This window comes from Ictidomys tridecemlineatus, chromosome 1 (genome assembly GCF_052094955.1).
Source record: "Ictidomys tridecemlineatus isolate mIctTri1 chromosome 1, mIctTri1.hap1, whole genome shotgun sequence".
In the NCBI taxonomy this organism is placed as follows: Eukaryota; Metazoa; Chordata; class Mammalia; order Rodentia; family Sciuridae; genus Ictidomys; species Ictidomys tridecemlineatus.
In genome coordinates, this window is record NC_135477.1 from 131863160 (window position 1) to 131876163 (window position 13004).

Here is a 13004-nt window from a genome sequence, read left to right on the forward strand (position 1 = left end):
CACAGTGCAAAGAAATAATAAAGGTAGTAGATAGAAAAGAGGGAGAGGAAGACAGAGGGAGGGGGAAACCTTTTATAGGATTCATCTCACTCTGCACATTTAGTTCAGAAGACATTACCTGAAATGATACCACAGTAATGACTGTGAAGAGCTGACTTCTCTGTGGCTTTTTCTTCCACGGACCTTTTCTGCCTATAGACACGGTGTGGATGACCTGTTATGGCCATTGTATCATTGAGTGGCTCAATAAATATGAAGTCCTCGTTGAGCTGTATAAATCCCATCTGGAATATACAACACAAAAAGATAGGTCAGAAACCCCATTTAAAAATTACTTTCTAAGTTCTTCTATTCACATGTTCTGTTTTCTTTAACAAATATGCATGTGATCTTCTAGAGAATCTATTTCAGTGACCCCACTAGAGAGGTAACTATCTTCACATTTTATTACTTCATCTTTATGTGCTTTATTGCACTACCATAAACTTCATTTAGTAGTCTAAGCCTGTGTGGGTGGGAGGCTAGATGCCAGCAACAGATGCACAGTAAAAATTCTGGAATGTTAAAGGCTCACTTTGGGAGACCCATGGGGTCACTTACATGTACAACATGTACAGAAAGAGGGATGCAGTTTTTAATTGCATACACCACAGAGTCCAACTTTTTGACAATCAGTACTTAGTGAAGTAATTCATGTAACATCAAGGCAAATGCAAGATTCATAATATTGAAAGTAATTTGTAAAATATTCTTAAAGTTTTGTACTAGGCATTTTTTTTTAAAAATTACAAAATAAATGAAGCAAAACTTACATAAACAAGTTTAATTTTATAATGGTCTTAGCCACCCAACTGTGGAAAGTTAAAAACTGTAAACTATGATTATCATCAATGAAAAGGTCTTACAAGTAGGTATCCTTGTAATATATTGAAGCTAAGCCTGCTCATTTATATCTTTCCTTCTTTTGGAATATAAATTGATTTATAACTAGGAAAGTATTCCACAGAGACAGACATAATGTGAATTAATCTTCTTGTTATTTTTAACTCTACATAATCAAGATAAAAATAGAATACCCTTAATGTCGTTACCTTTAGCAAATTCTAAATTATTGTTCTAATGTTTAAAAACACTTGTTATGTCTAGTGTTGACATTTTGAAGGCTTGAAATATTCTATTTTTATCATAAAAACTTATATTTTCATAAAAGATATTCTAAAATGCTAAGAAATAATCACTTAAAACCTGCATTATTCATACTCAATCTAGTAATATAAGATATAGTTCTTAATTATTTCACATCTACCATCTGGAATTTAAGTATAGCTCATTTTAATTTGATCAACATATAAGTAACACATTAATTAAATAATTATTTATTCAGATAGAACAATTTCCAAAGTAAAATTTAAGAAAAAATAAATTCATCCTGAAAAATACATACATTTTCCTTGGGTGTCTGGTTTGTTCTTCTCCTAGCAGTTAGCACAGGGTCCACCATATATAAAGTATTCAACAAATGTTTGTTAAATAAAAGAATGATCGAAATTTATCTCCTTATTTTTTCATTTTTCCACTACTGTATTCAAATTTACATTTTATTTTTATTACTAGAGTGTGTTAGCAAAGATGTAATACACTAATGTTATTAGAGTGCATTACATCTCTAGTACAAAATGACCAGCTGATTGCCAATGTGTTACATAATCATTTTATTTTGTACTGAACTAATATTACAATACACTTTTAGAAAAATATCTAAAGACCTAATCAATTTCATCTTATTGAATTTTTCCTATCACTAATAAAATTCTTAAGAATTGAAATACATAATTCTATCACTTGTTTTTCTCCTTTCTCCTTCCTATCTCCCTTTCCCTGTCTCTCTTTCTAACACACACACACACACACACACACACACACACACACATATTCACACATATTTGACATTAAGGGATGATGTAAAAAAGTTTCACTCTAATGACTCTTTAAAAAATATGAGGCATATATATATATATTTATATGTCAAATATTTTATGTAATTTTAATGACTTCCACTGAGTTGTTTTATTTTTTATTCTTGTTTTAATTCTCTAAAATTTGAAACAATCTTGAATTTTAAAGTAATTACATGAAATCTAGAAATTTTTCTATGGTTAATTAGATTAACAACATGAGAATATAAAACATTAAAAGTATTGAGTGGCCATGAAAAATGTAGTACATCTACACATAACTTGAAAAAAGATGGTGTCACATTATATATCTTTGAGCCAGTCTATAAAAATATAGACATGTGTTAGTTTTGTCTTATACATTAATGTAATTCAAGGCCATTAATAAAACTGTAGCTGATGATTAAATCATAATGTGTGGTTAGGATATCCCAAGCAAACATGCTGAGTTTTACCTAAATCATAAATTTGTGATCCAACACATTCTTTCATCAGGTTATAAAACTGGTTAGATTTGTAATAAATGTTACAAAACATAACTGCATAGTATCATATACAATTTAAGGAGTTCAAGAACAGATTTTGGTTTTAAGATTATTTGCTAGCAACATAACAAAGACAAAGTTACAGCAACTTTATCTACACTACTTCCTAGGGCCATTCAGATACATGTAATGCTTTTAGCATGTAGTCTGATGCTAGATAACTATTCAATAAATACTCACTGTTATTTTTATTTTAATAATAAGGATAACATAATGTAAATATATTTAATTATAAAGATACTAGTAAATATAAGCACCTAAACATTTGAATATAAACTACAAAGTTCACAGAGTTCAAAGAATCAGTTTATTCATGTTTGTATTCCCCCATTAGCACATTAATGTCCAAAATAAATGTTTTATTTTATTATGTTTTGTTTTGAGACAGAAACTTCTTCATAATGTAGCACATCTATTTTGTTAGGAATTTTTTCTGTCAGCAATTTTGAAAACAAGAAAGCCATTTTTTAAAAGGAAGAAGTTAGAGTAATTATAAAGGTGACTCGTTCATTCAATACATGCCTACTGTCTACTCACTGTGTGCCAGACTTGGTTCACTCAAAGGCATAGTTAGCCCCAAATGTCACAATGTACATTTTCTATCTGAGACCACAATGCTATCTTGTAGCACAAATATTGTCCAGCTTTGTTCTGTACAATTCAATGTATGGGCCTAGATTAAAATAGAACTGCAAAAAATCTTGAGGTTTTCTGTGCCTCTCACAAAGGAACTATTTTGTTTTTCTGTTAACAAAATAGAATTTTTTTTTATCTGCACTGTAATTTTACAAGCCTTGGAAGAACACAAGCACATATTAAACTTTCTACACAAGAGTCCTCAAGTCCAACAATCCACAATTAGGCAGCATTTATTTTAGTTGCAAACATTGTCTTCTCAATTTTAGAAGAAAAGATTATGTGAATTAATATGGTATAACAACATATTATTTGCAAAAAAGTTAAAGTGTTTTTCTCCTTGAGCATCTTTTAAAAAATTTTCCAGATAATTTTCACTATTTTAAAACTTTTCATAAAAATAACTGGAAATACAATTTAATTAAAGTGTTGTTAACTCCTTTATTTAGATCATCACAAGCATGTGCTCAAATGGTGGGATTCCTTTGTCATTTATTCTTTGATTTTATGATGCAATAAGAATTTCAGGGCTGGGGATGTGGCTCAAGCGGTAGCGCACTCGCCTGGCATGCATGCGGCCCGGGTTCGATCCTCAGCATCACATACAAGCAAAGATGTTGATCCCACCAAAAACTAAGAATAAATATTAAAAATTCTCTCTCTCTCTCTCTTTTTTTAAAAAAAAGAATTTTTTTTAAAATTCTTTTTTTTAAAAAAAAAATTTTTTTAAATTTTTCTCAAAATTCTAGAAAAAGAAGAGCAAAACAACAGCAAAAGAAGTAGAAGGCAAGAAATAATTAAAATCAGAGCTGAAATTAATGAAATCGAAATAAAAGAAACAATTGAAAAAATTGACAAAACGAAAAGTTGGTTCTTCGAAAAGATAAATAAAATTGACAGACCCTTAGCCATGCTAGTGAAGAGAAGAAGAGAGAGAACTCAAATTACTAGCATAAGGAATGAAAAAGGCAAGATCACAACAGACACTTCAGAAATACAGAAGATAATCAGAAATTATTTTGAATCCTTATACTCCAATAAAATAGAAGATAGTGAAGGCATCGATAAATTTCTTAAGTCATATAATCTGCCCAGATTGAGTCAGGAGGATATAGACAACCTAAACAGACCAATATCAATTGAGGAAATAGAAGAAACCATCAAAAGATTACCATCTAAGAAAAGCCCAGGACCTGATGGGTTTACAGCAGAGTTTTACAAATCCTTTAAAGAGGAACTAATACCAATACTTTTCAAGCTATTCCAGGAAATAGAAAAAGAGGGAGAACTTCCAAATTCATTCTACGAGGCCAACATCACCCTGATTCCGAAACCAGACAAAGACACTTCAAAGAAAGAAAACTACAGACCAATATCTCTAATGAACCTAGATGCAAAAATCCTCAATAAAATTCTGGCAAATCGGATACAAAAACATATCAAAAAAATTGTGCACCATGATCAAGTAGGGTTCATCCCTGGTATGCAAGGGTGGTTCAATATACGGAAATCAATAAATGTTATTCACCACATCAATAGACTTAAAAATAAGAACCATATGATCATCTCGATAGATGCAGAAAAAGCATTCGACAAAGTACAGCATCCGTTTATGTTCAAAACTCTCGAAAAACTAGGGATAACAGGAACATACCTCAACATTGTAAAAGCAATTTATGCTAAGCCTCAGGCTAGCATCATTCTGAATGGAGAAAAATTGAAGGCATTCCCTCTAAAATCTGGAACAAGACAGGGATGCCCTCTCTCACCACTCCTGTTCAACATAGTTCTCGAAACACTGGCCAGAGCAATTAGACAGACGAAAGAAATTAAAGGCATAAAAATAGGAAAAGAAGAACTTAAGTTATCACTATTTGCAGATGACATGATTCTATACCTAGCAGACCCAATATGGTCTACAAAGAAACTGTTAGAGCTAATAAATGAATTCAGCAAAGTGGCAGGTTATAAAATCAACACGCATAAATCAAAGGCATTCCTGTATATCAGCGACAAATCCTCTGAAATGGACACGAGGACAATCACCCCGTTCACAATATCCTCAAAAAGAATAAAATACTTGGGAATCAACCTAACAAAAGAGGTGAAAGACTTATACAATGAAAACTACAGAACCCTAAAGAGAGAAATTGAAGAAGACCTTAGAAGATGGAAAAATATACCCTGTTCATGGATTGGCAAACTAACATCATCAAAATGGCGATATTACCAAAAGTTCTCTATAGGTTTAATGCAATGCCAATCAAAATCCCAACGGCATTTCTTATAGAAATGGAGAAAGCAATCATGAAATTCATATGGAAGAATAAAAGACCCAGAATTGCAAAAACAATACTAAGCAGGAAAGGTGAATCAGGTGGTATAACGATTCCAGATTTCAAACTATACTACAGAGCAATAGTAACAAAAACAGCATGGTACTGGTACCAAAACAGGCGGGTGGACCAATGGTACAGAATAGAGGACACAGAAACCAACCCACAAAACTACAACTTTCTTATATTTGATAAAGGGGCTAAAAGCATGCAATGGAGGAAGGATAGCATCTTCAACAAATGGTGCTGGGAAAATTGGAAATCCATATGCAACAAAATGAAATTGAATCCCTTTCTCTCGCCATGCACAAAAGTTAACTCAAAATGGATCAAGGAGCTTGATATCAAATCAGAGACACGGCATCTGATAGAAGAGAAAGTTGGCTACGACCTACATGCTGTGGGGTCGGGCTCCAAATTCCTCAATAGGACACCCATAGCACAAGAGTTAACATCTAGAATCAACAAATGGGACTTACTCAAACTAAAAAGTTTTTTCTCAGCAAAAGAAACAATAAGAGAGGTAAATAGGGAGCCTACATCATGGGAACAAATCTTTACTCCTCACACTTCAGATAGAGCCCTAATATCCAGAGTATATAAAGAACTCAGAAAATTAGACAATAAGATAACAAATAATCCCATCAACAAATGGGCCAAGGACTTGAACAGACACTTCTCAGAGGAGGACATACAATCAATCAACAAGTACATGAAAAAATGCTCACCATCTCTAGCAGTCAGAGAAATGCAAATCAAAACCACCCTAAGATACCATCTCACTCCAGTAAGATTGGCAGCCATCACGAAGTCAAACAACAATAAGTGCTGGCGAGGATGTGGGGAAAAGGGTACACTTGTACATTGTTGGTGGGACTGCAAATTGGTGCAGCCAATTTGGAAAGCAGTATGGAGATTTCTTGGAAAGCTGGGAATGGAACCACCATTTGACCCAGCTATCCCCCTTCTGGGTCTATTCCCTAAAGACCTAAAAAGAGCATGCTACAGGGACACTGCTACATCGATGTTCATAGCAGCACAATTCACAATAGGAAGACTGTGGAACCAACCTAGATGCCCTTCAATAGACGAATGGATAAAAAAAATGTGGCATTTATACACAATGGAGTATTACTCTGCATTAAGAAATGACAAAATCATAGAATTTGGAGGGAAATGGATGGCATTAGAGCAGATTATGCTCAGTGAAGCTAGCCAAGCCCTAAAAAACAAATGCCAAATGTCTTCTTTGATATAAGGAGAGTAATTAAGAACAGACTAGGGAAGAAGAGCACAAGAAGAAGACCATCATTAAACAGGGTTGAGAGGTGGGAGGGAAAGGGAGAGAGAAGGGAAATAGCATGGAAATGGAACGAGACCCTCAGGTTTATACAAAATTACATACAAGAGGAAGTGAGGGGAAAGGGAAAAATAATACAAGGGGGAGGAATGAATTGCAGTAGTGGGGGTAGAGAGAGAAGAGGGGAGGGGAGGGGAGGGGAGGGGGGATAGTAGAGGATAGGAAAGGCAGCAGAATACAACAGACACTAGGATGGCAATATGTAAAGCAATGGAAGTGAAACTGATGTGAATCTGCAATCTGTATAAGGGGCAATATGGGAGTGCATAACCCACTTGAATCAAAATGTGAAATATGATATATCAAGAAATATGTAATGGAGGGGTAAGACAAGACAATACAAATGGAAGAAATGATTTACAGTAGAAGGGGTAGAGAGAAAAGGGGAGGGGAGGGGAGGGGAGGGGGGATAGTAGAAAATAGGACTGACAGCAGAATACATCAGACACTAGAAAGGCAATATGTGAATCAATGGAAGGGTAACTGATGTGATACAGCAATCTGTATACGGGGTAAAGTTGGGAGTTCATAACCCGCTTGAATCAAACTGTGAAATATGATGTATTAAGAACTGTGTAAGGTTTTGAACGACCAACAATAAAAAAAAAAAAAAAAAAGAATTTCAATTTCAACTTGCAATTTATCATTGCTTATGTGAAAGAAAATAAGCTGTCAGTCATTTTTTTTCTTACTAGCTTTTATATTTTATTTTACTCCTATTTTATATGCTTCTGATTTCTACAAGCATGAATACAAATTTCCTTGTAGGTGTATTGACACTACCAACTCATAATCACAATGTGAAATTTGATTGGGCTAATGTACAGAGATGATTAAACATTGTTGCTTCAATTCATCAAATATGAAACTTCATTTGTTCAAATTCGAATTGATTTTGGGCTGTGAAAGTAATGAACAGATGTTAGAGTCCCAGTGCAGGTCTATCTGAAGCAGTAGGTGGAACAGGAAGTCATATGGCAATATGGCACTCCTTGCTCTTGTTCCCACTCCTGCTGTGATGACTAATTCACTTCCAGTGCCTCACTTTCAGCTCACTCCAAGAGCCAAAATGCTACTATAATAATTATAAGTTTTTTTCTTAATTCTAATCTCTCTTCTTTCTACTTTCTTTATTTTCCAGAATCTTCATTTCTAGGTAAAATTTCAGTGTACTAACTGAATGTATTTTAGACTCAAAAGAATGAAAATTATAGTCCATTAATTAAGTAATGAATGAGTCTATGATACCTTGTTTTTTAAAAATATGATGCAGCAGTTCCATTGCTGAAGATATATCCAAAGGAAATGAAATCAGCATGTATTGGTTAACATAGCCAAGATATGGAATCAACTTAATTTTCCATCAGTGGATGAATGAATGAAGAAAATTTGTTATATATATGCAATGGAATACTACCTCGATTTAAGAAAGAAAGAAATCCTGTCATTCGTGACAACACTGATGGAGAATATAATGCTAAGTGGAATAAGCCAGGTACAGAAGTCCAAAACGGCATGATTTCACTTTCCCATGGTATCTAAAGGCATTGAACTCCTGGAAGCAAAGAGAAGAATGGTGGTTACCAGAATGAAGGCAAGAAGGGTTTGGGAAAATGTTGGTCGAAGGATACAGAGTTTCAGATAGTCAAGAGACTAAGTTCAGAGACTGATTGTTCTACATGGTGAATGCAATAAATACCAATCAACTGTTTACTGAAAAATTGTGGCAATAGTTTTAAATGTTCTCATTATTTAAAAATTATGTGAGACAATAGATATACCTATTAGCCTAATTTAAACTTTCCATGACATATATATATATATATATATGTGTGTGTGTGTGTGTGTGTGTGTGTGTGTGTGTGTGTGTGTATAGTAGTACACCATTAATATGTACCATTTTAAAATATTAAAATAATTCACTTTAAAATATAGTATGTCACAAGAAGTGAATGTCATAAGCACTAAAGGAAATGAGGAAGGTGATAAATCATAATAATGCCAGGATATGAAAAAGGTCTAGGGGATAACAGAATTTGGATGAGATGAAAGGCAAGGATGTTCCATTGTTATCTGGGGCAAAACGGATGTCGAGTCTAGCTAACAATTCAAAAAGATGCCTAGTTTGAGTAGAGAAATGGGAATATGTGCTCCCAAAATAGAATAAACAAATACAATTGAAAAAAATCAAATAACAGCTTTTTTTAAGGGAAAAAGAAAATCAGTGTTATGTATGTCATAGAAAAATAGTCTATTTTCCCAGTACAAGGTGTGTCAAAGAATTAGTCAGGTACTAAAAGGAACACAAGTGTTTTATTTGTGGTAATAGAGTTTGCTGAAAGGATTTGGAATCAATATCTGCTTTGCAAAGCATTTTAGATAAATATCAGATACCCCATGTTATCTGAATTTCTATTTAAGTTTGTTTTTACTTTCTTAAGTATTTTCTTGTAGGTTATGTTATAGTATGTAACTCATTCAGCAAATAAAACATTATAGATTCAAATGTAAGCATAATATAGAGCTTGGCATAATGCCATACAGTTTTTCTATGCTTTTATCAAATTAAACGCCATTTCAATATTATTGCAACTGGGAGTAGTTTCTCATGAACTTGGGTATTCTATATATAATCATACAAATCCATATGATGATGCTTCTGACAATATATGCTATCCCACATTCTTATCATTCTAAAACACCCTGACCTTTATAGTGTTTCCTCTGTATTCCCAGGAAGACAAACTTGAAATCCTTAATGAAGATATGTAAAGTATGATAAGTAAGCTATAAAAAAATATCTTGCCTACTTCTCCAGTTTTATTTTACTACAAAAATTTCGTATGTAACCATAATGAACAAATCTATTGTGAAAAGACATTATGTTTTAACATAGTTTGGAATAACATTTAAGATTTCAGCACAGCTCATGGCGTATGCTGTGTTCTTTCCAGATTATCATTTGAATGTGTTTACAGCTATGAATTCTTCAAAATCAAGCAAGCTCAGTCCTCTTTCCAAAGTAATCGCTGCCTTATAGGCTGCACCATGCACTTTCTGCGATTGCACTGTCTACTGTGGTTACCATTGCTCTGATTACAAGTATGAGCTACTGGTGGGGGCAGTTTGGACATGGTGCTCATCCTCTTGCCTTCAATACACAGATCCTACTAGTAGACAACAGGTGCTCAAAAACACATTGCTTTTAATTCAGTGCCTTGTTCTCTTGAGATAAAATAACACATATGGATTCAATGCCTGAAAAAAAAAAAAAACATCTCTTCATACCACCTGTGACTTCATTTGGGGGAAAATTAGAATTTCATTTCTTCCATTAGAACTTTCCAATGTTGCCTTCCTTGAATAGCCAAGTATTATCTCTAGGAAAGCCTTTCATGCCATCAGAATGCTAACATCATTCTATTTCTTTCCCAGCCAAAAGGCTTCAAAAAGAATCATTAAACTACTGTGGTAGAAGGAAACTTAGAAATCATTCAGGGATTATTAGAGTTTTGAAATCAAGAAAACTAAGGCTTTAAACTATAGCATGGCTTGCCCAAACTCACATAGTTAATGTGGATTTCAGGGCTGAAGTCTAATGCTCCCAATTTCCAAGTTAATTTTTGGTTTTAGTATATGATTCTGTATTTATTTGTTATCTACTTAAAGTTCTACCTCCATTCTAGTCCCCACCCCAATCCCAGCTTCATAGATTGTTACAAAGCCAATGCGAACTTCCTGTTTTTTTATGCTCCTATTTGACCCTTGGCCACTTTTCTCCATCCCAATTTTTCATTGTCCTAATTCTTATCTTCTCTAGCAGCTATTTCTGTTCCCCTCAATAAGTCATGTTCCTCATTCCAAGGCTAATATTTGGTCAGCAGTTGTTCTCAGTATTCATCACTCAAATGATGACCTCCCCTCCATGAACATGATTCTCAAATCCCCTTCTCAGGCCACTGCTTTCCTTCAACATCGACTCTCCACTCACTTCCATTATCTCACTTCTTGTATCATCATTCTCTCCAAAGTAGCACCTCCTCTCTCTGTTTACATATTTACTTGTGATTCTGCCCTCTTTGCTAGTTACCCAGGATAAAAATTATCTCATCCTTTACTTTTCTCTTTTCAAACTTATTTTTAAATATTCATAAGAAAACAACAAAATAAGAAAGCAGCAGACATATATGCAAGGCACTTCATTTGCATTGTTTCACTTAATCTACACATTAAGCTTGGGGCACAAATGCTAGTTTCATAGTTGTAAAAAAAAAAAATGAGTTTCAAAAAGACTTACTGTGTCCTAAGATTACAAATCAGTATGTAGTGATGACAGGATTCAAACCAGATTATCTGGCTTCAAGTGCACACTGCCTTTGTGAAGCTATCTGCAAAAAGCTAAGCCTGCCATATGACTGCTATTTCAAATAATCCTCATCTCTAAAAAATTTTGCACTAAGGATTTGGACGTCAAACACAACACCTCACAGATGGTAGATATCCAAACTTTGATATCAATAGCAAGACCAGGCCTTATCCCTCACAAAGCAGAAGACAAAAATACAACATAGAAGGCTCTGAACTTTATCTTGAGCTGTTTTATGTGATCAGACTTCTTAGCTGTCTCAGGCACCCTGGCTTTCAAAGTGGACTGAGAGTATTGTCTTAATGCCTCCTTTAGTGGTAGACACCCAACAATTCTCCCACAGCAGATTTGGGAGAATATTTCAGGGTTTTAGTTACTTTCCTTACCCTTTGCCCCTTTTAATTGTTTTTCTCTCTTTTTTTTCCTTTAAATATTCTCTGATCACAAACCAGAATTTTAAAATAATGCATTTAAAAAATAGAATTTAAAAAAGAAAATAATCACCCTCAAGCCCAATAAGAATATTAAATTAAAATAATATAAATATATATTTCTTTCCAGTCAGTTAATATTTGCAATGCATGCACACACATATGCTCACATTAACATATATATATATATATATCTGTATTGTGGGCATGTGTATGTATATACACACATACATATGTTTCAAGTTTTATAATCTACTTTGAGTTTTTCTCATTAAGGAATAACTTGTTTCCTAATAGTACTAAGCAGTCTTTACAGGTGGGGTATTAATTGTCAAAGAATAGCTTATCCTCTGAATATATCATAATTTATTAACTACTAATTCACCCAACATTTATTCAATAAATGCTTGCAAGTGTCAACTTTGTACAGAGCTCCTAAAGCCCATCAGCTTGTGCTCCAAGAGGAAACAATGAACCCTATGGAAAAAGACCAAAGACCTGTATTTGCTCAATAACTTATATGATCACTTTTACCTTGATATCTGTGTCATATTTCACAATAAAAAAAGGAAAGAAAGAAGAAAGGAAGGATAATATTAAAACATAGCCTGGAACTGGAACTATCCTGACAGATACTAGAGACAATACAGGAGTTGAAAATGAACGCTGCAGAGGGATGAATTCCCTGTCTCCTGAGCAGAAGTGTGAAATCTCCAGGGACAGAATGGCATCTCCGAACAAAAAATTTCCCCTTCAACTCACAAATGTGGCCAATAAGAAAGCATCCATTCTAAGTGCCTGATAAGTAACATCCTACAATACTATTGATCACCAAAGAACCTTCTCCTTCACAGGATCCCTTGCGGCTTCAGTCCTGGAGGAGCCATAGGAAGCCCAGTATGATGAGTGGAAGCTACGAGAACTCTAGAGGGGGAAACACCACAGACTGGAACCTCAGTCTCCCCTTCTCACTGCATATGATTCATGCCCTCCACGTCCAGATTTGTAAGAAAGTCTGAATGTTCAGGGCATGTGGTAGAGACATTTTACGTGAATTTGGAAGGCGTGATGATTATCGAATGAATGCTTTAATGACCAGTTTTTGTAACTACATTTACTGAAGGCTTTCTCGCTACCTAAAAACAAACAACACCAGAAATAAAACAGGTGGCACAGGTATGGGAATCTTGTTTAACATATTCCTTAAATTCTGTTTACTGGGTGAAGAGTCTTATACACAGGTAACATGAATTCAGGTAGTGACGACCATGGTTGAAGGGGTTAGAAATTCAGGTGGCCATGGGATTTGGATGAGGGGACATCTGAGAAGACATCTGAGACACATGAGAGGTGGCCAGACCAACATTAAGAAAAA

General features: G+C 34.3%; 1 protein-coding gene across 3 annotated transcripts in view; it reads right to left on the reverse strand.

The window, feature by feature from the left end:
• The window catches only part of Adamts19 (ADAM metallopeptidase with thrombospondin type 1 motif 19), a 248026-nt gene that overhangs the window by 201353 nt on the left and 33669 nt on the right, over positions 1-13004 (reverse strand). For all 3 annotated transcript variants that reach the window (XM_078047942.1, XM_078047950.1, XM_078047938.1), the window contains exon 3: positions 119-284. In XM_078047942.1, the coding sequence (XP_077904068.1) occupies positions 119-284 (166 nt within the window). The remainder of the gene's footprint in view (positions 1-118; positions 285-13004) is intronic.